Genomic DNA, 20,844 nt, shown 5'->3' on the forward strand with positions numbered 1-20,844 from the left:
GGAGGGTGCAGGGCACGGGGGGAGGGGAGGTCAGGGGGTGCCGGGCTCTGCAGGGGGAGGGTGCAGGGCTCGGGGGGCAGGGATAGTCAGGGGGTGCTGGGCTCTGCAGGGGGCGGGGAGACAGGGGGGAGGGGCAGTCAGGGGGTGCCGGGCTCTGCAGGGGGAGGGGGCAGGGGGAGGGGGGGAGGGGAGGTCAGGGGGTGCCGGGCTATGCAGGGGGAGGGGGCAGGGCTTCGGGTGCAGTGTGGGGGGCGGTCAGGGCGCTCTGGGGTATAAAACGCTCCTGTCTGCTATTTGCTAAAGCCCTGCCACTCAATCCAGCCTGCTGGAAATCTAGATCAAGCCATCTGGGGCAGGATGTGGGGGAGGGGAGGATGTGTTTGTGTCCCCCCCCAGAGAACCCCCGTTGCCATGGCAGCACCATCCCTGGGGCCTCATGGGGCCCACCCCGCTGGTCCCCAGGGCCAGGGCTGCTTGCCTTCCGCTGGCCCGAGCCCCCAGCCCTCCTGTCCCCAGCCCCTTCCCTATGCCCCATCCCTGCCCACCCCAGCCCGAGCCCGTCCCCTGTGCCCCACCCCTGCCTGCCCCATCCCCGGGCCCCTGCCCCGTCCCCATGCCCCACCCCTGCCTGCCCCATCCCCGGGCCCCTGCCCCGTCCCCCTGCTCTGTGCCTCACCCCTGCCTGCCCCGTCCCCGGGCCCCCCGTGCCCCAGCTCCTACGTGCCCCGTCCCCGTGCCCCACCCCTGCCTGCCCTGTCCCCGGGCCCCCCGTGCCCCCCGTGCCCCAGCTCCCACCTGCCCCATCCCTGTGCCCCTGCTCCTGCTCTGTGCCCCACCCCTGCCTGCCCCGTCCCCCTGCCCGCCTCGCCTACCTCCTGTGCCACCAGACTGGAGATGCGGACGGCGCGGCGCACCCGGGTGTTCTTGCGGTCGCCCTCGGGCTGCGAGCCACTGTCCTTCCTGCCCTGGGACATGGCAGGTGCTGGGGCCCTCAGATGTGGGCCCCCCCCCCTCGTGCGCTCAGACCCCCGGTCCCCTCCACGCCCCATCCTGCTGCCAGCACCCGGCCACATGCCAGCTCCTCTCCAGGGAGCTCCAAGCAGCGCTGCTGGGTGCTCTGCTCACACTGACAGATGGCAGAGCAGCGCTGGCCTGCCCGCCCCTGTGCCCACCCACGGGGAGGGGCCTGCCCTGCCCCCCGCCCTCCCCCTCTGCACGGGGGCTTGCACTCTCCCCTCCCCTCCCTTCCCTGGGCTCACAGGCTGCTCTCTGCCCCTCCCCGCCAGACCTGTCACAGCATCCCAGCCCCCTCCTGCTGATGGGAAACTGAGGCACAGAGAAGGGACCGGCCTCACCCAGGTCACCCAACGAGGCAAGGGATGAGCTGCCAAGAGGGCCAGGAGTCCAGATTCCCAGTCACCTCTTCCTGTGCCATCATTAACCCGTCTCCTCCCAGAGCTGAACCCAGGCGTCCTGACTCCCGGCCCCCACCCCTGCTCTAACCACCACACCCTACTCCCCCCAGCCCCGGGGTGGGACCCAGGCGTCCTGACTCCCGGCCCCCACCCCTGCTCTAACCACCACACCCTACTCCCCCCAGCCCCGGGGATGGGACCCAGGCATCCTGACTCCCGGCCCCCACCCCTGCTCTAACCACCACACCCTACTCCCCCCAGCCCCGGGGATGGGACCCAGGCGTCCTGACTCCCAGCCCCCCCCCCCCCCCCCGGGGTGGGACCCAGACATCCTGACTCCCGGTCCCCACCCTGCTCTAACCACCACACCCTACTCCCCCCAGCCCCGGGGATGGGACCCAGACTTCCTGCCTCGAAGCCCCCGCTGCTCTATCCCGCATGGGGAGGGGGTGGGTGCCCGGGAGACCCCGCCCCAGCCCTGGCCATTGCTGATGCCGCTGACTCACCCTGCGCCAGCGCCAGGAGCGGGCAGCTCGCAGTGTCCCTGGCAGCCGGCAGAGCCCAGCCGGGGAACACGCCACGCATCCCTAATGGCCAGAGAGCCCCCAGCCAGGCACCGTCACCCATCGCTGCCCCCACGGCCCCGTGGCGGCACCCACACACTGCCACAGGCCTTCGGCCTCCCCACAGACCACACCCGCCCCGCAGTCAGGGCTGGCCCCGTGCCCAGCGTGGCGGGAAAGCCCCAGCAAAGGTGCCACCCAGGGGGGCAGATCTCAGCATTGGGGGGGGGGGAGCCCAGGGGGTGGCGAATGCTCTGGATCCCCCAGCTCCCGCCCATGTGGGCTCTGGTGGACACCCCCCATGGCATGCCGGGAGCCAGGCAGGGGCCACGCAGCTCTCCTTGGTCACGCCGTGCTCTGGCCCACCAGAGGGGCCGTGGCTGGACACGCATGGAGTGAGCAGCTGTAGGCACGAAGGGATCCCAGCCCCCCCCCCCCCCCCCCCCCGCCCGTAGCAGAGCGGGCATCCCCTGTGTGCAGGCCTGGCGGCGAGCCCGAGACCGCGGTGACCTTGAGTGAGTGCTGCAGGCATAGGGAGGCGGACGGAGGGCTGGCTTGTATGGCTGCTGTCACTGCAGCTGATTCACGGCTCTGTCTGGGAGCCCCCCGCCCGCCCGGCCTGTTCCCCGTGCCGGGAGTTAGCGCTGCCTCCTCTCAACAACGTCCCCGCCCTGCACACGGCACCGTCTGCTCTGCACGGGCTTCGCCGTGCCCGGCTCCCAGCTCCCAGCACCCAGCTCCCTCAGCCCTGCCCAGCACCTGGCACCCGGCACCCTGCACCCTGCCCAGCGCCCAGCACCCAGCTCCCTCAGCCCTGCCCAGCACCCGGCACCCGGCACCCAGCTCCCTGCCCGGCACCCGGCACCTGGCACCCAGCACCCAGCTCCCTCAGCCCTGCCTGGCACCCGGCTCCCAGCACCCAGCTCCCTGCCCAGCACCCAGCTCCCTGCACCCTGCCCGGCACCCAGCTCCCTGCACCCTGCCCGGCACCCGGCTCCCTGCACCCTGCCCAGCTCCCGGCACCCAGCTCCCTCAGCCTTGCCTGGCACCCGGCACCCGGAACCCAGCTCCCTGCCCAGCACCCAGCTCCCTGCCTGGCACCCAGCTCCCTGCCCAGCACCCGGCACCCTGCACCCTGCCCAGCGCCCAGCACCCAGCTCCCTCAGCCCTGCCCAGCACCCGGCACCCGGCACCCAGCTCCCTGCCTGGCACCCGGCACCCAGCACCCAGCACCCAGCTCCCTCAGCCCTGCCTGGCACCCGGCTCCCAGCACCCAGCTCCCTGCCCAGCACCCAGCTCCCTGCACCCTGCCCGGCACCCGGCTCCCTGCACCCTGCCCAGCTCCCGGCACCCAGCTCCCTCAGCCCTGCCTGGCACCCGGCACCCGGAACCCAGCTCCCTGCCCAGCACCCAGCTCCCTGCCTGGCACCCAGCTCCCTGCCCAGCACCCGGCACCCAGCACCCAGCTCCCAGCCCAGCACCCAGCTCCCTCAGCCCTGCCTGGCACCCGGCTCCCAGCACCCAGCTCCCTGCCCAGCACCCAGCTCCCTGCACCCTGCCCGGCACCCAGCACCCAGCTCCCTGCCCAGCACCCAGCTCCCTGCCCAGCACCCAGCTCCCTGCACCCTGCCCGGCACCCAGATCCCCTCCACCCTGCTGGGGACCTGGCTCCCCAGGTCACCTCCACCCTGCCCCACATGCTGCCCACTGCTGCCCTAGACCTTGTCCCCCGCTGCCGCCTCCTGCTCCCCCAGGCCTGGCCCGCCCGCCGCCTGCTGCTCCCGGTATGTGAGGCTCCCTGTCCCATGGCTCTGGATGACTGCCCAGCTCTGCCAGTCCCCTGACCGGCCGAGAGCACGTCCCGGGCTGCAGCATCCGGCCCCTACCACTGAAATGCCACCACGCCAGGCCATGCTGTGCCTCCTGCTGCCCAGTGCCCCGCCCTGAGACGGGCATGGCCAAGCCACACAAGCCCAGTCACTCCCGCGGTGCCCACCCCTGTTCTTGCCCTCCCTGGTGAGCGCCAGCTGGTGGGGGAGGGGATTATGGGGCCGCCAGCAGCGGCGCAGGAATTAATTTCACTGCCAAGGCCCTGGGGCTGCTTCGCTCCTTAGCAGCTGGAGGGGAGGGAGCCCATGCGGAGCAGGGGGAGGGGTTGAAGGTGCTGGCGGGGGGCCTGCCCGGCCAAGCCCTGTGGAGCTCACTGCCCAAGGATGCTGTTGGGAACGCTGGGGTCCCCACGGGCATGTCCAGGGCCCAGTGCCTGGGGGCTCCCCACCTTCCCCAGAGGCAGCTGGCCCTGGCTATGCCCAGGAGCAGGGCTAGCTCGGGGGGGGTCCCCGTGTGGGCGCATGTGCAGACACGTGTGGCTGCGTGTGCTGGCAGCATGCACACGCGTTCCCGGGAGGATGGCCAGGCGTGTGGGAGCACATGTGCCTGTGTTGCTGTGTCGCTCAGCATGTGCACACGCATGTTGGGGCGTGCTGGCCCCTCCATGCCCCTCCCCGGGGGCTCCCCACGCTGCGCTGCCCTCGCTCCCTCCTCGAGAGACATGGGCCAGCCCGACGGGCGGCAGGTGCAGGCACAGCTTCTCCCCGCCGGCCCCACGCGGCCTCGCTCCACAGCGTCTGCGCCAGCCCCAGTGAGCTGCCTGGCAGCGCCCCGTGCCCGGTGCCAGGGGGGCACCTGGCTCCACCTCCGCTGACCTTTCCCCTCAGCTCCTCTCCCTGCCCAGCCCCACTGCAGCGCCGGGGCCCAGGGCGGCTCCCGCTCCTGCGGGCGCAGCCGGGCGCAGCTTTACCTGCGGGAGCCGGGGCTGGGGGCTGCGAAGGCGGCAGCAGCTGGCTCTGGCGGGCAGAGGGCAGGGACAGGAGCCGCAGCGTCAGCCGCCCGGCCTGGCAGGGCTGCAAGGAGATGGCCACAGCCCTCGGCACAGACACAGGAGCAGGGGCAGGGCTGGCGGGGGGGAGGCGGTGCTCCCGGCAGAAGGGGAGGGCAAGTCACGGGGGGGCCAGGCAGGGCGGTGTCATGGGGAGCCCGGGCAGGGGGGAGGGCACATCACAGGGGGGCCAGGCAGGAGGGTGTTATGGGCAGCCCAGGGGCATGGGGGCAGGAACCATCAACATTTACTTATTTTTTCAGGATTTAAACTTTAAAAACCAGGTCAACATTCCCCCCCCCCCCGCCGTCCCCTCCCCAGAGGACGAGACGCACACAGAGCCCCTGTCTGCCCAGCACCCATGGGGAACCGCACTGGGGCCAGCAGTGACTGCCAACGGGGAGCACCCCCTGCCAAGCCTGCAGCCCAGCGCCCCCCACAGAGCCCCCGCCCCGCTCCCCGCAGAGCCCCCGCCCCACTCCCCACGGCCCAGCGCCCCCCACCGAGCCCCCAGCCCGCCCCCCAACGGCTCAGCGCCCCCTGCCAAGCCCCCACCCCTCCCCGCCCCGTCCCCCGCAGCGCCCCTGCTCAGCGAGCGTCAGCCTGTCCAGCCAGGTGCCCCAGAACTCTGCCATCACAGCCACCCCCCGGCAGGCCCCCGGCTCACTGCTAGGTGAGGCCACAAGCCGCTCCCCTTGTTCACCGCAGGAAGCGCCCCCAGCGGGCCTCACCTGGGTGACCTTCTCGGTGACGTTGTGCGTCCGGTCCTTCAGCTTGGTGGGCGCGATGATCTCCCGTTCGCTGGACGGCGACGTCAGGAAGGCCTCGGCCTTGAAGTCCACGAAGTTGAGTGTGATCTGCGGGATCCGGCTGATGGCGCGGTACCGCATCAGGTCCGAGTCCGAGGTGGAGTTTAGCACGCTGCTGCGCAGGTTGTTCATGGCCCCTGAGGAGAAGAGGGCGCAAGGGTCAGGGGCAGGCGGGCACACAGGGCCCTGCCCCCAGCAGGAGGCAGCAGCTCTGGGAACCGCCCTAGAGACAAGGAGACACTGGCACAGACAGACTCCGGGCTCGGGGCAGGCGGGACAGACCCCGTGCCAGCTCCCCCGGGGCTTGGTGTGGGCGGGACTGACCTCGTGCCAGCGCCCCCGGGGCTGGGTGTGGGCGGGACTGATCCCGTGCCAGCTGCCCTGGGGTTAGGTGTGGGCGGGACTGACCCCATGCCAGCTCCCCTGGGCATGGATGTGGGCAGGATGGGCACTGTGCCAGCTCCCCTGTGTCTGGGTGCGGCACACTGGGGCTGGGTGAGGGCAGGACAGATCCATGCTGGTGCCCCAGGGCTGGGTGTGGGCGGGACAGATCCATGCTGGTGCCCCAGGGCTCGGTGTGGGCGGGACTCACCCCGTGCCTGCTCCCCTGGGGCTCGGTGTGGGCTGCACAGACCCCATGTCAGCGCCCCGGATATGGATGTGGGCAGGATGGGCACTGTGCTGGTGCCCCGGGGCTGGGTGTGGGCAGGACAGATCCGTGCCGGCGCCACGGGGCTGGGTGTGGGCGGGACAGACCCATGCCGGCGCCCCGGGGCTGGGTGTGGGCGGGATAGATCCGTGCCGGCACCCCAAGGCTGGGTGTGGGTGGGACTGGCCACGTGCTGGCGCCCCAGGGCTCGGTGAGGGCGGGACAGACTTGTGCTGGCGCCCCAGGGCTGGGTGTGGGCGGGACTGGCCACGTGCCGGTGCCCCAGGGCTCGGTGTGGGCGGGACAGACCCGTGCCGGCGCCCTGGGGCTGGGTGTGCAGCTGAGGAGCGAGAGGCAGGCTGTGGGGGCTGGGCTGGGCTCTGGATGGGGAGCTGTGCTGGTGGGGAGGTGGGGAGTAGCTGTAAAGCTTTTCCCATTGGGGCCTGGGGGCCGTAGCGCTGCTCCCCGGAGGCCAGGGTCCTGGCGGAGGGAGATGGGTGAGGCCCCTCCCATGGGAGTCCATCTGTCCCCAGCCAGTTAATAGCATGGGCCCCTCCCCAAGGCGCTAACGGGGCTGGGGTTGGACAGGTAACTGCTGTCCCTGCTTCTCCTCTGGCAGCTCGGAGCAACTGGGGGTCAGCAGGGTCACAGTGGGCGCTATGTCAGGGAAAAGTGTGTGTGCACCTGTCTGTGTGTCCGTGTGTGTGCATGTGTCTGTGTGTGCCGGTACCTGTGCTGCATGGTGGTGCCCTGCCCAGCGTGTGCCGGTACCTGTGCTGCGTGGCGGTGCCCGGCCCAGCGTGTGCCGGTACCTGTGTTGCGTGGCGGTGCCCGGCCCTGCCCAGCGCGTGCCGTACCTGTGCTGCGTGGCGGTGCCCTGCCCTGCCCAGCGCATGCCGTACCTGTGCTGCGTGGCGGTGCCCTGCCCTGCCCAGCGTGTGCCATACCTGTGCTGCGTGGCGGTGCCCTGCCCTGCCCAGCGCATGCCGTACCTGTGCTGCGTGGCGGTGCCCTGCCCTGCCCAGCACATGCCATACCTGTGCTGCATGGCGGTGCCCTGCCCAGCGTGTGCCATACCTGTGCTGCGTGGCGGTGCCCTGCCCTGCCCAGCGCATGCCGTACCTGTGCTGCGTGGCGGTGCCCTGCCCTGCCCAGCACATGCCATACCTGTGCTGCATGGCGGTGCCCTGCCCAGCGTGTGCCATACCTGTGCTGCGTGGCGGTGCCCTGCCCTGCCCAGCGCATGCCGTACCTGTGCTGCGTGGCGGTGCCCTGCCCTGCCCAGTGCATGCCGTACCTGTGCTGCGTGGCGGTGCCCTGCCCTGCCCAGCGCATGCCGTACCTGTGCTGCGTGGCGGTGCCCTGCCCTGCCCAGCACATGCCATACCTGTGCTGCATGGCGGTGCCCGGCCCTGCCCAGCACATGCCGTACCTGTGCTGCGTGGCGGTGCCCTGCCGTGCCCAGCGCGTGCCGTACCTGTGCTGTGTGGCGGTGCCCTGCCCAGCACATGCCGTACCTGTGCTGCGTGGCGGTGCCCGGCCCAGCGCATGCCGTACCTGTGCTGCGTGGCGGTGCCCGGCCCAGCGCATGCTGTACCTGTGCTGCGTGGCGGTGCCCGGCCCAGCGCATGCTGTACCTGTGCTGCGTGGCGGTGCCCGGCCCAGCGCATGCCGTACCTGTGCTGCGTGGCGGTGCCCGGCCCTGCCCAGCGCGTGCCATACCTGTGCTGCCGTGGCAGTTGTGCCCCCGCCTGTCGCCCTCGCCCTTCATGGCCTCGATGTCGTCGACGGAGGAGGCGCGCCGCATGCTGTGGCAGCTCTCCCGGGAGCGGCTGCGCGACAGGCTGCAGCTGGAGAAGGAGGCGTCCAGGTGGAGCCGGTCCCTGTCGGTGCGGGGCGACGAGTGGGTGATGGGGGGCTCCAGGCCTGCGTTGCCAAGCGGGTCCCTCCCCGCCTCCAGCTCCACCAGGGCCTGGCGCTCCTCCGGCTGGGAGCCCAGGCAGCTGTTATCCAGGGAGGAAGTGACATCGTCTGGGGCCCCCAACTCACTGCTGGGCTTGGAGAAGTCCACGATGACGCCATCCGGGCCCCCCTGGGGCAGTGACTGCTTGCTGGCCGTGAGCGCCAGCAGCGCTGGCAGCTTCAGCTTGAAGGACTTGCTGCGCCCTGTCGAGGAGAGAGGGTGACGGGGGGAGGAGTGGGGGGCGTTCTTAGTGCTGTGTGTGCCTCAGTTTCCCTGTGTGCTGCGTGTGTAAGGAGGGGGTGGGAGGGGGGTTTGCTGTTGCAGGGGACCAGGTCACAGGTGTGACCTCAAAGAGCAGCCAGGACCCCAGACAATGGCCTGGAGATGGGGGGCCCAGCGACTGGTGACAGGGAGGCCCCCCCAGCTCAGGAGCAGCTGGTTCTGGCCAGTGGGGGGACAAAGGGCCGAGGAGAGAGGGGCCCGGTGACCTGACCAGTCGGTTCCAGCCAGGGGGGAACAAAGGACGGAAGGGAGAGGGGGCCCTGGGGCAGAAGACAAAGGGCGGAGGAGGGGCTAGTGGGGGAGGGGATAGCAGCTCGGCTGGAAGGAGGGGGCTGGGCTGGGACAGGGAGCAGCCTGAGCCCATGGGGACGGGGCCAAACCCAGCTGCCCGGGGCTGAGTCCCCTGAGAACTGCCTGGGCTGGGTTCAGACGCTCAATAAACCCCCCATGTTACGCTGGCTCAGAGTCACTGCAGGCTAGAGATGGGGGCGGGGGGGGCATCGCTCCCTCTGGGGGGGGTGGGGAGATGGGGGGGGCATCGCTCCCTCGGGGGGGTGGGGAGATCATAAGAACATAAGAACATAAGAACGGCCGTACTGGGTCAGACCAAAGGTCCATGTTGCCCAGTATCCTGTCTACCGACAGTGGCCAATGCCAAGTACCCCAGAGGGAGTGAACCTAACAGGTAATGATCAAGTGATCTCTCTCTTGCCATCCATCTCCACCCTCTGACAAACAGAGGCTAGGGACACCATTCCTTACCCGTCCTGGCTAATAGCCATTAATGGACTTAACCACCATGAATTTATCTAGTTCTCTTTTAAACCCTGTTATAGCCCTAGCCTTCACAACCTCCTCAGGCAAGGAGTTCCACAGGTTGACTGTGCGCTGTGTGAAGAACTTCCTTTTATTTGTTTTAAACCTGCTGCCCATTAATTTCATTTGGTGGCCCCTAGTTCTTGTATTATGGGAACAAGTAAATAACTTCTCCTTATTCACTTTCTCAACATCACTCATGATTTTATATACCTCTATCATATCCTCCCTTAGTCTCCTCTTTTCCAAGCTGAAAAGTCCTAGCCTCTAATCTCTCCTCATATGGGACCGGTTCCAAACCCCTAATCATTTTAGTTGCCCTTCTCTGAACCTTTTCTAGTGCCAGTATATCTTTTTTGAGATGAGGAGACCACATCTGTACGCAGTATTCAAGATGTGGGCGTACCATGGATTTATATAAGGGCAATAAGATATTCTCTGTCTTATTCTCTATCCCCTTTTTAATGATTCCTAACATCCTGTTTGCTTTTTTGACTGCCGCTGCACACTGCGTGGACGTCTTCAGAGAACTATCCACGATGACGCCAAGATCTTTTTCCTGACTCGTTGTAGCTAAATTAGCCCCCATCATGTTGTATGTATAGTTGGGGTTATTTTCCCAATGTGCATTACTTTACATTTATCCACATTAAATTTCATCTGCCATTTTGTTGCCCAATCACTTAGTTTTGTGAGATCTTTTTGAAGTTCTTCACAGTCTGCTTTGGTCTTAACTATCTTGAGCAGTTTAGTATCATCTGCAAATTTTGCCACCTCACTTTTTACCCCTTTCTCCAGATCATTTATAAATAAGTTGAATAGGATTGGTCCGAGGACTGACCCCATTCTGAAAATTTACCGTTTATTCCTACCCTTTGTTCCTTGTCTTTTAACCAGTTCTCAATCCATGTAAAGATCTTCCCTCTTATCCCATGACAACTTAATTTACATAAGAGCCTTTGGTGAGGGACCTTGTCAAAGGCTTTCTGGAAATCTAAGTACACTATGTCCACTGGATCCCCCTTGTCCACATGTTTGTTGACCCCTTCAAAGAACTCTAATAGATTAGTAAGACATGATTTCCCTTTACAGAAACCATGTTAACTTTTGCCCAACAATTTATGTTCTTCTCTGTGTCTGACAAGTTTATTCTTTACTACTGTTTCAACTAATTTACCCAGTACGGACGTTAGACTTACCAGTCTGTAATTGCCGGGAGCACCTCTAGAGCCCTTTTTAAATATTGGCGTTACATTAGCCTGGGGGCCCAGAGCGAGTGGGCTCCCTGAGGGGCCCACGGCAGAGCCGGCTGCTGGAGGCTCAGAGAGGTGCGGTCCCAGGAGATGGCGGGGCCAAGGGCCTGACCCCGGAGAATGGACCCCGAGAAGGGCTGTCACACTGACGGGGGTTCCTCCCAGAGGCCGTACGGAGCTGAGAGAGACTGGGACTCCAGGAGAGAGGGCCCACGTGGGTCAGACAGCACCATGGCCATGCCCAGCATGTACGTGTGCTGCGAGGGTCGGCCAGCCCCACGGCCAGCCTGCCCCAGAGCTCTGGGCTCAGACCCCCAGGGCCATGCAGGAAACATTCATCTCCACGGGACTGCGAGCAGGGCAGCTCCCATCCCTGGGCTCTGCTCCTCCCAGCCACTGACGGCCTGGCTGGAGCCCGAGTGAAGAGCTGGGGCGGAGCCAGCCCCAGGACAGGCTCGGCTGGGGGCGCAGCAGGGGGGGCCCATTCTGTGGGACATGAACCGCTGGGTCCACAGGCTGCACACGTCCAGCTCCGTGCGCCAGGAGTGTGCCAGGCCTCGGGCAGTGCCCTCATGGGACAGGCACCCATTGCTATGGTAGCCCCAGTTCCCCCCACAGGGGGACGAGAGGATGGGGTCTCTCCCTCCCCGGCCGTGGGGTGCTGATGGGGCCTACCTGCAGGGAACCAGTTGGTGGGGGTCACCCAGTGGTTGGTGTCCTTGGCCGGGGAGCCCAGCAGCTCCTTCTCCAGCACCAGCTCGAAGTTGAGGATGAACATGATCACAGCCCCGTCCTCGCTCTTCACGGGCACCACGTCCACCAGGCACAGAAAGCAGGTGCCTGCGGGGGCACCAAGAGAGTCAGTCCCAGCCCCTGCCAGCGGCACAGCCTGGCTCCCCCCTGACATCCTTCGCCTGCCCCCTGCCCCGCACCCCAGCCAGCCACAGAGCCCGGCTCCCCCGAGAGCCTTCACCTGCCCCCTGCCCCGCACCCCAGCCAGCCACAGAGCCCGGCTCCCCCGAGAGCCTTCACCTGCCCCCTGTCCCACACCCCAGCCAGCCACCGAGCCCGGCTCCCCCGAGATCCTTCGCCTGCCGCCTGCCCCGCACCCCAGCCAGCCACCGAGCCCGGCTCCCCCGAGAGCCTTCGCTTGCCCCCTGCCCCACACCCCAGCCAGCCACACAGCCCGGCTCCCCCAAGAGCCTTCGCCTGCCCCCTGTCCCCTGCCCCGCACCCCAGCCAGCCACAGAGCCCGGCTCCCCCCGAGAGCCTTCGCCTGCCTGTCCCCTGCCCCACATCCCAGCCAGCGGCACAGCCCAGCTCCCCTGAGAGCCTTCGCCTGCCCCCTGCCCCGCACCCAGCCAGCCACCGAGCCCGGCTCCCCCGAGAGCCTTCGCCTGCCCCCTGCCCCGCACCCCAGCCAGCCACACAGCCCGGCTCCCCCGAGAGCCTTCGCCTGCCCCCTGCCCCGTGCCCCGCACCCCAGCCAGCCACAGAGCCCGGCTCCCCCGAGAGCCTTCGCCTGCTCCCTGCCCCCTGCCCCGCACCCCAGCCAGCCACAGAGCCCGGCTCCCCCGAGAGCCTTCGCCTGCCCCCTGCCCCGCACCCCAGCCAGCCACAGAGCCCGACTCCCCCGAGAGCCTTCGCCTGCCCCCTGCCCCACACCCCAGCCAGCCACAGAGCCCGGCTCCCCCCGAGAGCCTTCGCCTGCCCCCTGCCCCGCACCCCAGCCAGCCACCGAACCCGGCTCCCCCGAGAGCCTTCGCCTGCCCCCTGCCCCGCACCCCAGCCAGCCACAGAGCCCGGCTCCCCCGAGAGCTTTCTCCTGCCCCACACCCCAGCCAGCCACAGAGCCCGGCTCCCCCGAGAGTCTTCGCCTGCGCCCTGCCCCACACCCCAGCCAGGCACAGAGCCCGGCTCCCCCGAGAGCCTTCGCCTGCCTGTCCCCTGCCCCGCACCCCAGCCAGCCACAGAGCCCGGCTCCCCCAAGAGCCTTCGTCTGCCCCCTGCCCCACACCCCAGCCAGCCACAGAGCCCGGCTCCCCCGAGAGCCTTCGTCTGCCTATCCCCTTCCCCACACCCCAGCCAGCCCCCGAGAGCCTTTGCCTGCCCCCTGCCCCACACCCCAGCCAGCCACCGAGCCCAGCTCCCCTGAGATCCTTCGCCTGCCCCCTGCCCCCTGCCCCCTGCCCCACACCCCAGCCAGCCACCGAGCCCGGCTCCCCCGAGAGCCTTTGCCTGCCCCACACCCCAGCCAGCCTCTCTGGGGAGAACCTGCCAGCAACATGGGCCTGCCCACTCAGACACCAGCCCCAAACCAGCAGCAAAACAGGCCAACAGGGCCAGGGGAGGGGCTCCCCAAGCAGGGGCAGGGTCATGAACCTCAGAGACCCCCAAGGGGTCGAGACGGGAGGCTTGAGCAGGCCACACCCAAGCAGGGCTCAGCTGGGGCAGTGCAGCTAATATGCCTGGGGCAGCAGCCTCAGGGCAGGGGGGGGAGCGGCTGGGGGGGGCGAGGGGTGGGGGAGCAAGCTAGATGGGGCTAGGGGGGAGCAGCTCAGGGAGCAGGTTAGACAGGGCCGTGGGGGGGAGCGGCTGGGAGGCAGATGTGACGAAGTGGGGGGGGTTTCTTGTTTTCTGTGGAGTTTCAATGGTTTGCACGCAGAGGGGGTGAGACTCAGTTTCCCTGGGTGTTACTGGTTTAACGAGGTGAGGGGAGAGGGAGTTTGTTTTGCAGAGGACCGGAGAGAGGACGTGGGGACCCAGCCGATGGCCGGGAGGATGGATACCCCGGTGACCTGGCGACCTGGTGACCCGGAGGCCCAGCTGAGGAGACGCAGCCGGTTTGGGCCAGTGGGCAGACAATGGGCTGCAGAGTGAGGACCCAGTGACCTAACCAGCCGGTTCCAGCCAGAGGACAGAAGAGGGGAGAGGAGGCCCCAGTTTACGACCCTGTTTCCCTGGAGAGAAGACAATGGACAGAGGCGGGGCCTGGGGCCGGGGATCTCAGATGCCCAGCTGGGAAGCAGGGGGGCTCGGGGCTGGAGAGGGGGAGCAGGCAGAGCCCACCTGGATGCAGAGAGACTGGGATGTGGTGGGCTGAGGGAGGCCAGGCCTGAGGCCCTGAGAGTTTCCCGTGCTGTGTTCAACGCTCACTAAACCCTCCTGTGTTACGCTGGCTGAGAGTCACTCCGGTCTAGAGAACAGGGGGCATTGTCCCCTTCGGGGGTGAAGGCCTGGGGGGTCCAGAGCGAGGGGACTCCCTGAGGGGGCCCACGGCAGAGACAGACGTGCTAAGGCTCAGAGAGGTGCGGATCCAGGAGGTGGAGGGGCCTGATCCCGAGAGAGAGTGGACCCCCGAGAAGAGCTGTCGCACTGAAAGGGGCACCCCCCACGGACCGCACAGGGCCAAGAGGGGGCACGGTCTGTGAGTCCATGACAGCAGGCTAGACAGGGCCGTGGGAGGGGGGGAGCTGGGGGGCAGGCTAGACGGGGCCATGGGGGGGCAGGCTAGACAGGGCCATGGGGGGGAGGAGCTGGGGGGCAGGCTAGATGGGGCCATGGGGGGGAGTGGCTGGGGGGCAGGCTAGATGGGGCCATGGGGGGGCAGGCTAGACGGGGCCATGGGGGGGAGGAGCTGGGGGGCAGGCTAGACAGGGCCATGGGGGGGAGCGGCTGGGAGGCAGGCTAGACAGGGCCATGGGGGGGAGTGGCTGGGGGGCAGGCTAGACAGGGCCATGGGGGGGAGGAGCTGGGGGGCAGGCTAGATGGGGCCATGGGGGGGAGGAGCTGGGGGGCAGGCTAGACAGGGCCATGGGGGGGAGGAGCTGGGGGGCAGGCTAGATGGGGCCATGGGGGGGAGGAGCTGGGGGGCAGGCTAGACAGGGCCATGGGGGGGAGCGGCTGGGAGGCAGGCTAGACGGGGCCATGGGGGGGAGCCGCTTGGGGAGCAGGCTAGACAGGGCCATGGGGGGGAGGAGCTGGGGGGCAGGCTAGATGGGGCCATGGGGGGGGCAGGCTAGACAGGACCGTGGGGGGGAGGAGCTGGGGGGCAGGCTAGATGGGGCCATGCGGGGGGCAGGCTAGACAGGGCCATGGGGGGGAGGAGCTGGGGGGCAGGCTAGATGGGGCCATGGGGGGGGCAGGCTAGACAGGGCCATGGGGGGGAGTGGCTGGGGGACCGGCTAGATGGGGCCATGGGGGGGGCAGGCTAGACGGGGCCATGGGGGGGAGTGGCTGGGGGACAGGCTAGATGGGGCCATGCGGGGGGCAGGCTAGACAGGGCCGTGGGGCAGAGAGGGGCTGTGGAATCAGGTTAGACGGGGGCGTGTAAGTGGCAAGGAAAGGCCTGGTCAGTGTGGGGGCTGCACACACAGGCCTCTGCCCCGGGAGGAGGGGCAGCCCCCACCCGCCTGCCCTTAGCCCCAGGCCCCTAGAGGCCGGACGGCGCAATGGAGAGCTGTCCTCGGGGGCCAGGAAGGGGCGCATTGGGCGGATCTCCATGCAGCCCCCCTGGAGATGGCTCAGCCAGGACTATCTCCCTGGGGAGGGGCCCAGCGGGTGCCCCGGGCAGGCTGTGTTGGGGTCAGGGGCTGCCCACAGTCAGGCACCAGTGGGGGTGGAGGCCCCGGACCTGCTCTAAGCCGCTCAAGGCACTTTCACAGCTGCTGTGTTAATCCGGGCAGACGAGGCTCCTCCAGCTGGGAGCTCTCCAGGGATGAGGGGGCATCTCACCCCTCGGCCAGCCAGCCCCGGGCAGCCCCACTGGCACAGCCAGGGCCAGGGAGAGATCCCAGCCCCTTCACACGGGCCGAAGACACTCAACACCTGTTCTGGACCCAGGGCCAGATGGGAGCCAGTGACCCCTAGAGGGAGCGCAGCGGGCAGGCTGGGGGGCAGGGCAGTTTGGGGCTCACAGCAGACAAGCTGGGGGCAGGTGCACAGTGGGAAGGCTGGGTGGCAGGGTGGGGCGCACAACGGGCAGGGTGCAGAGCGGGTAGGCTGGGGGGCAGGGCACAGAGAAAGCAGACTGGGGGGCAGGGCAGGGCACAGAGCACACAGGCTGGGGGCAGGGTAGGGCACAGAGAAGGCAGGCTGGGGGGCAGGGTAGGGCACAGAGCAGGGAGGCTGGGGGGCAGGTGCACAGTGGGAAGGCTGGGGGTCACGGCAGGGCACAGAGCAGGCAGGCTGGGAGGCAGGGTAGGGCACAGAGCAGGGAGGCTGGGGGGCAGGTGCACAGTGGGAAGGCTGGGGGTCACGGCAGGGCACAGAGCAGGCAGGCTGGGGGGCAGGGTAGGGCACAGAGCAGGCAGGCTGGGGGGCAGGGCAGGGCACAGAGCACACAGGCTGGGGGGGGGGAAGGCCAGGCACACATGCCATCTGGGGCAGCCACAGCTGTAGATAAATCTCTGATAATGTTCATATGACTACATTGTGCCTGTTCATATAACCTTGTAGTGGGTCTACCCACGTGCGACCTCTGTTTTCATGAAACTTTGTATCAAAGCCTCATATAGAAACCTTGTACTAATGAGCCTTGGTATATGGAAACTTTGTATCAAAGCCTCATGTAGAAACTTTGCATTGAACCTTGGTATAATGTTATAGCCCCTAAGGATAGAATAAGATAGAAGAAAAATGTCTTTTTGCTAGCAGTAGAACAAGATCTTCCCCCCCACTCTTAATCAATTGCCCTGTTGAATGAACGAGGTGTGGATGAGGAAGGCATGGAAGGCAGCACCTCCAGACAGCTGCAACCCTTGGAGAGGGGATGGGAGCCAGACCCAAGGACAATAAAACGTGTCAAGTGGGCGCACTACAGAAGAGCAGACATACTGACGGCCTCGGGGGTTAGAAGCCAGCACCTTCTTTTGGAAACACCCTCTTTGAACAGCATTGGGACAACACCCAGAAGGAAGCAGCACAAAGGACCAACGGACACAGACCCAGATTTTGAAGCTGGTACAGATTTGCATGGGAGGGAAGCTGCTATAATTGTGAGGTGTCTTGCAGAGGACTCCGGGTCTCGTCTTGTCAACATGGGAGCATCGATCCGGATCGGCAGAAGCCCGGCTCCACCCCTCCCCCATCTAACTCACCTGGCCAGTGCAGTTAAGGGGAGCAACTAGTTGGTAACAACAAGAGAGAGAGAGTGTGTGTGTGTGTGTGTGTGTAAAATATAGCTCCTATGCATACGATGCAGTGTTAATGAATACATGTATTACCAATAAATGTGGCGCTTTGCCTTATTCCCCCTGAAAAGATCCTGGGCAGTGCTTTAAGTACAAGACAGCTGTGCTGTGGGCAGTCAGGTCAGATGCTCCAGTCTGCAGGGCGCCCCCTATCGGCCCAGCCGCGTCACACTCCCCTGCCTGCCGGTTTGCCAACACGCAGTGGCTGGGGAAAGTTCCCTCGCCCCAGATGTGGCTGCAGAGGATGGCCACTAGCCCACACCATGGGCTGGTCCCTGGCACACTGCTGGCAGGGCAGGAGGCTCCTACAACTCACGGCCACCCAGCCCAACCCCTCTGCTAGCACCCAGAGCATGCGGGGGCAAGGAGTGGGCGGGTTCCCCTGTCTCACACCGCGCCTGGCAGCGAGGGTATGGCTGGCAGGGAGCCCCAGCACACAATGCACCAGCTGGCACAGCAGCTCCCGCCCACCCGGGGAATCCCAGCCCAGCCAGCCACGCGGTGCAGGCTGGAGAGGTAGCTTGGCATGCTCCCGCCCCGCACTGCCCCAGAGGGAGCACCCCTGGCAGCAGGAGATGGGCATCCACCTGGAGCCAGGGGGCTCTACAGCAGGGCATGTGCCAACCTCAGGGAGCTCTCGCATGTTCTGGGGCAGGCCATGGCCGGGGGTCCCAGCAGGGGCTGGGGGCGCGGATTAGCCACAGGCTGGGGCAGGCCATGGCCCAGGGGCCCAGCACGGGCTGGGGGGCCTGGGCACACGGATTAGCCGTAGGCTGGGGCAGGCCATGGCCGGGGGTCCCAGCAGGGGCTGGGGGGCTGGGCACGGGGATTAGCCGCAGGCTGGGGCAGGCCATGGCCAGGGGTCCCAGCAGGGGCTGGGGGTGCGGATTAGCCGCAGGCTGGGGCAGGCCATGGCCGGGGGTCCCAGCAGGGGCTGGGGGGCTGGGCACGGGGATTAGCCATAGGCTGGGGCAGGCCAGGGCCGGGGGTCCCAGCAGGGGCTGGGGGCGCGGATTAGCCGCAGGCTGTGGCAGGCCATGGCCGGGGGTCCCAGCAGGGGCTGGGGGCGCGGATTAGCCACAGGCTGGGGCAGGCCATGGCCGGGGGGCCCAGCAGGGGCTGGGGGGCCTGGGCACGCGGATTAGCCATAGGCTGGGGCATGCAGGGGCCGGGGGTCCTGGCAGGACTGGGGGGCTGGGCGTGGGGATTAGCCGCAGACACATGGCCCCTCCCTGTGCTGGCAGATTTGCTTCCTCCCCGTCCACGCTTTAGTGCAGCGGGAAATCCTAATCCGCTCTGATCCCCTCTGAGCCCGGGGGCGTCCCCAGGGGGCACACACAGCAGCTGCCCCCTACCAGTGCTGGCTTCAGGCTGGCCCGGCCCCCCACCGAGCCCTCCACACTCTCAGATGGCGCCAGCTTCCCCCCACCCCCACGGGAGGCCAGTGAGTGGGGGAGGTTGGTTCCAGTTCCCAGCTGGGCAGATGGGACCTCCTGCCATGGCAAGGCAGCCTGGCTGGGTCCTTCCCGGCCTGCAGGGCACCCCTGGGCACTCTCGGCTCTCCCACCTCCGGCAGGACGGCTGCTCAGTGCGCCCCCACTGGCCAGCAGGAGCCCCACGGGCATGGTCTCCCCCCTCCAGCTGGGAGCCCACCACCCTCTGATCTGTCACTGCCCCAGTCCTGGGCTCCCATAGCCCCACACCACAGCCCCGCTGCCCCCCCAGGCCTCAAGCCGGGGTCACAACCGCAGCCATGCAGTGGTGGGCGGGGCTGCGTCTGGCTGGAGGGGACCCTGCCTGGTGGGACAGGGGCCTCCTGGCCAGAGGGAGCCGCGTGGCTGCAACATTTGGCACCAGGAGCCTAGCGCTCAGATTTTATGCCGAACTACGGCTACAGCCAGAAGTGAAGATCATGAGAACGGTGCTGAGCCACCCCAGGGGCCCTGCGTGCATCCATCCGTCCATCCTCAGGGGCCCTGTGTGCATCCGTCCATCCCCAGGAGCCCTGGGTGCATCTGTGCCTCCATCCCCAGGGGCCCTGAGCATGTGACACAAACTGGGAATGTTCTTAATGTTTTGTCTGAATACTGTGTGGGTGCCTCCGTTTCCCCCATGCAGTTCTTAAGTCTCTAGGTGGTGGGATCAGGGGGTGTGATTGTTGCAGAGCCCTGGAGGGCAGGGGTCTGCACAGAGAAGGGCCAACACCCTGTCTCCTGGCAACTGATGGCCTGGGCCCCTCCCCGGCAAGGTGCCAACTGAAGGTGTTGGAGAACAAAGAGATCAGGTGACCTCCTGGCCCCGGAAAGAGACAAAGACCAGAGGAGGGGCTGGAGAGTTTCAGTTTGGAGCTGGCTGGGGAAATGGAGGGGAGCCCAGACAGGGCTCTGGCCTCCCTGACCCCCTGACTGAGGGGGTCCTGTTGTCCGTACCTGCAAGACCTGTCTTGAACTGTGTTCCTGTCATCTCCTGTCAGGGGAGGGATAGCTCTGGTTTGAGCATTGCCTGCTAAACCCAGGGTTGTGAGTTCAATCCTTGAGGGGGCCACTTAGGGATTTGGGGATTTAGTTGGGGTTGGCCCTGCTTTGGGCAGGGGGTTGGACTAGATACCTCCTGAGGTCCCTTCCAACCCTGAGATTCTATGAAATAAACCTTCTGCTTTACTGGCTGGCTGAGAGTCACGGTGAATGGCAGGAAGCCGGGGGTGCAGGGCCTTGTGTCCCCCCACACTCCGTGACACTGTGCGCCTTGGTTTCCAAGGCCCGTCCTCTGCAAGAATCAGCAGGAGGGGTTGGAGAAGGAAGTGAGAGGTGGAGGCCAGGGGACCTGTTTCCCCGGGAAAGACACAAAGGAAGGAGTAGGGGCACCTGGGCGTGACTGAGGGTGGGCAGCTGGAAGGGGTCAGTCTGGTTTGGGATGGGGGGCGGGAGAGCTCAGGGCTCTGGATCCCCCCTGAGCTGGACATGGCTGTAACTGCCGGTTTCCTGTGCTCACAAGCTCTGCTCTATGCTGGGCTCCTGGTGACTAATAACCCGTCTGTGTCCCACGCTGGCTGGGAGTCACTGCTGGCTGCGGAGTGGGGGGCAGGGCCCTGGGGGAGGGGGCGTGAGGCTCCCCAGGGTCCCGTCCAGGGGACGTGCTGTGGGGAGTTCAGGGGACTGTGCTCTCCGAGGTTGGACCCAGGAAGCGCCGAAGCTGAGGCAGCTTCTTGCCCTGGGGGGAGTCCCGCTGCACCGGAGTCCTGCCTGACTTCAGTCAGAGCGGTTCCTGAGCACCCAGCCTGGGAGCCCTGGGCGTGTCCGTCCATCCCCCCTCGTGCCCCAGCCTGCGAGCCTTGCTCCTGCCCAGAAAGCTGCTGTCCCGCAATCGCGGGGAGGAGACGCTGCTCTCCGCCCCCGGTGCCACTCCCCTCCTGGTCCCCTCAGGGCAGGGGGGCATTGGGCAGCTCGGACACCCCCTCCAAGGCTGCTTGGGGCACAGAGGGCAGGCAGGGGAGACTTGCCCAGAACTCACACGGTAGTGCCCTCAGCCACGCCTGGCACCCACGCCCTCCCGGTACGGTTCACTGTTTCTATTAGCCAGCCCCAGCCCCAGAGCAGGACCCTGCTCCGCCAGGCACTGCACAAACCCAGAGCGGAAGAGGGGCCTGCCCCGAGGGGCTGACACACTAAATACACGGCCCAGAGGGGAGGGGAGCACTAGGAACCTCCAGGGCCATGCTGCTCCGCAGGCTTTGCCAGCCGCCACACAGCCCCTCCCTGTGCCCTGCACCCCCCCGGAGCCCCTCCAGTCTCCCCACTCCCTGCTCTGGAGCATGGCCCCCTCCACCACCTCCCCAGCGGCCCAGCTGGCCTCCGCCAGTGCACGGTGAGACTTCACAGGGCCCGGAGGTTACAAACAGGGGAGAGGAGGGGCTGGGAGCCAGGACGCCTGGGCTCTCTCCCGGCTCTGGGGGGCTGGGAGCCAGGACTCCTGGGCTCTCTCCCGGCTCTGGGGGGCTGGGAGCCAGGACTCCTGGGCTCTCTCCC

At 66.9% G+C, this 20,844-nt stretch overlaps 1 protein-coding gene across 1 annotated transcript in view; it reads right to left on the bottom strand.

Annotated features, from left to right (window-relative positions):
• Positions 1-20,844, bottom strand: part of KCNH2 (potassium voltage-gated channel subfamily H member 2) — a 107,648-nt gene that overhangs the window by 53,877 nt on the left and 32,927 nt on the right. Inside the window, exons 3-5 of the mRNA XM_065400109.1 lie at positions 11,304-11,468; positions 8,037-8,480; positions 5,588-5,802 (exon numbers count right to left, since the gene is read on the bottom strand). Of these exons, the coding sequence (XP_065256181.1) occupies positions 5,588-5,802; positions 8,037-8,480; positions 11,304-11,468 (824 nt within the window). The remainder of the gene's footprint in view (positions 1-5,587; positions 5,803-8,036; positions 8,481-11,303; positions 11,469-20,844) is intronic.

The sequence above is a fragment of the Emys orbicularis genome, chromosome 2, assembly GCF_028017835.1.
Source record: "Emys orbicularis isolate rEmyOrb1 chromosome 2, rEmyOrb1.hap1, whole genome shotgun sequence".
Lineage (NCBI taxonomy): Eukaryota > Metazoa > Chordata > Testudines > Emydidae > Emys > Emys orbicularis.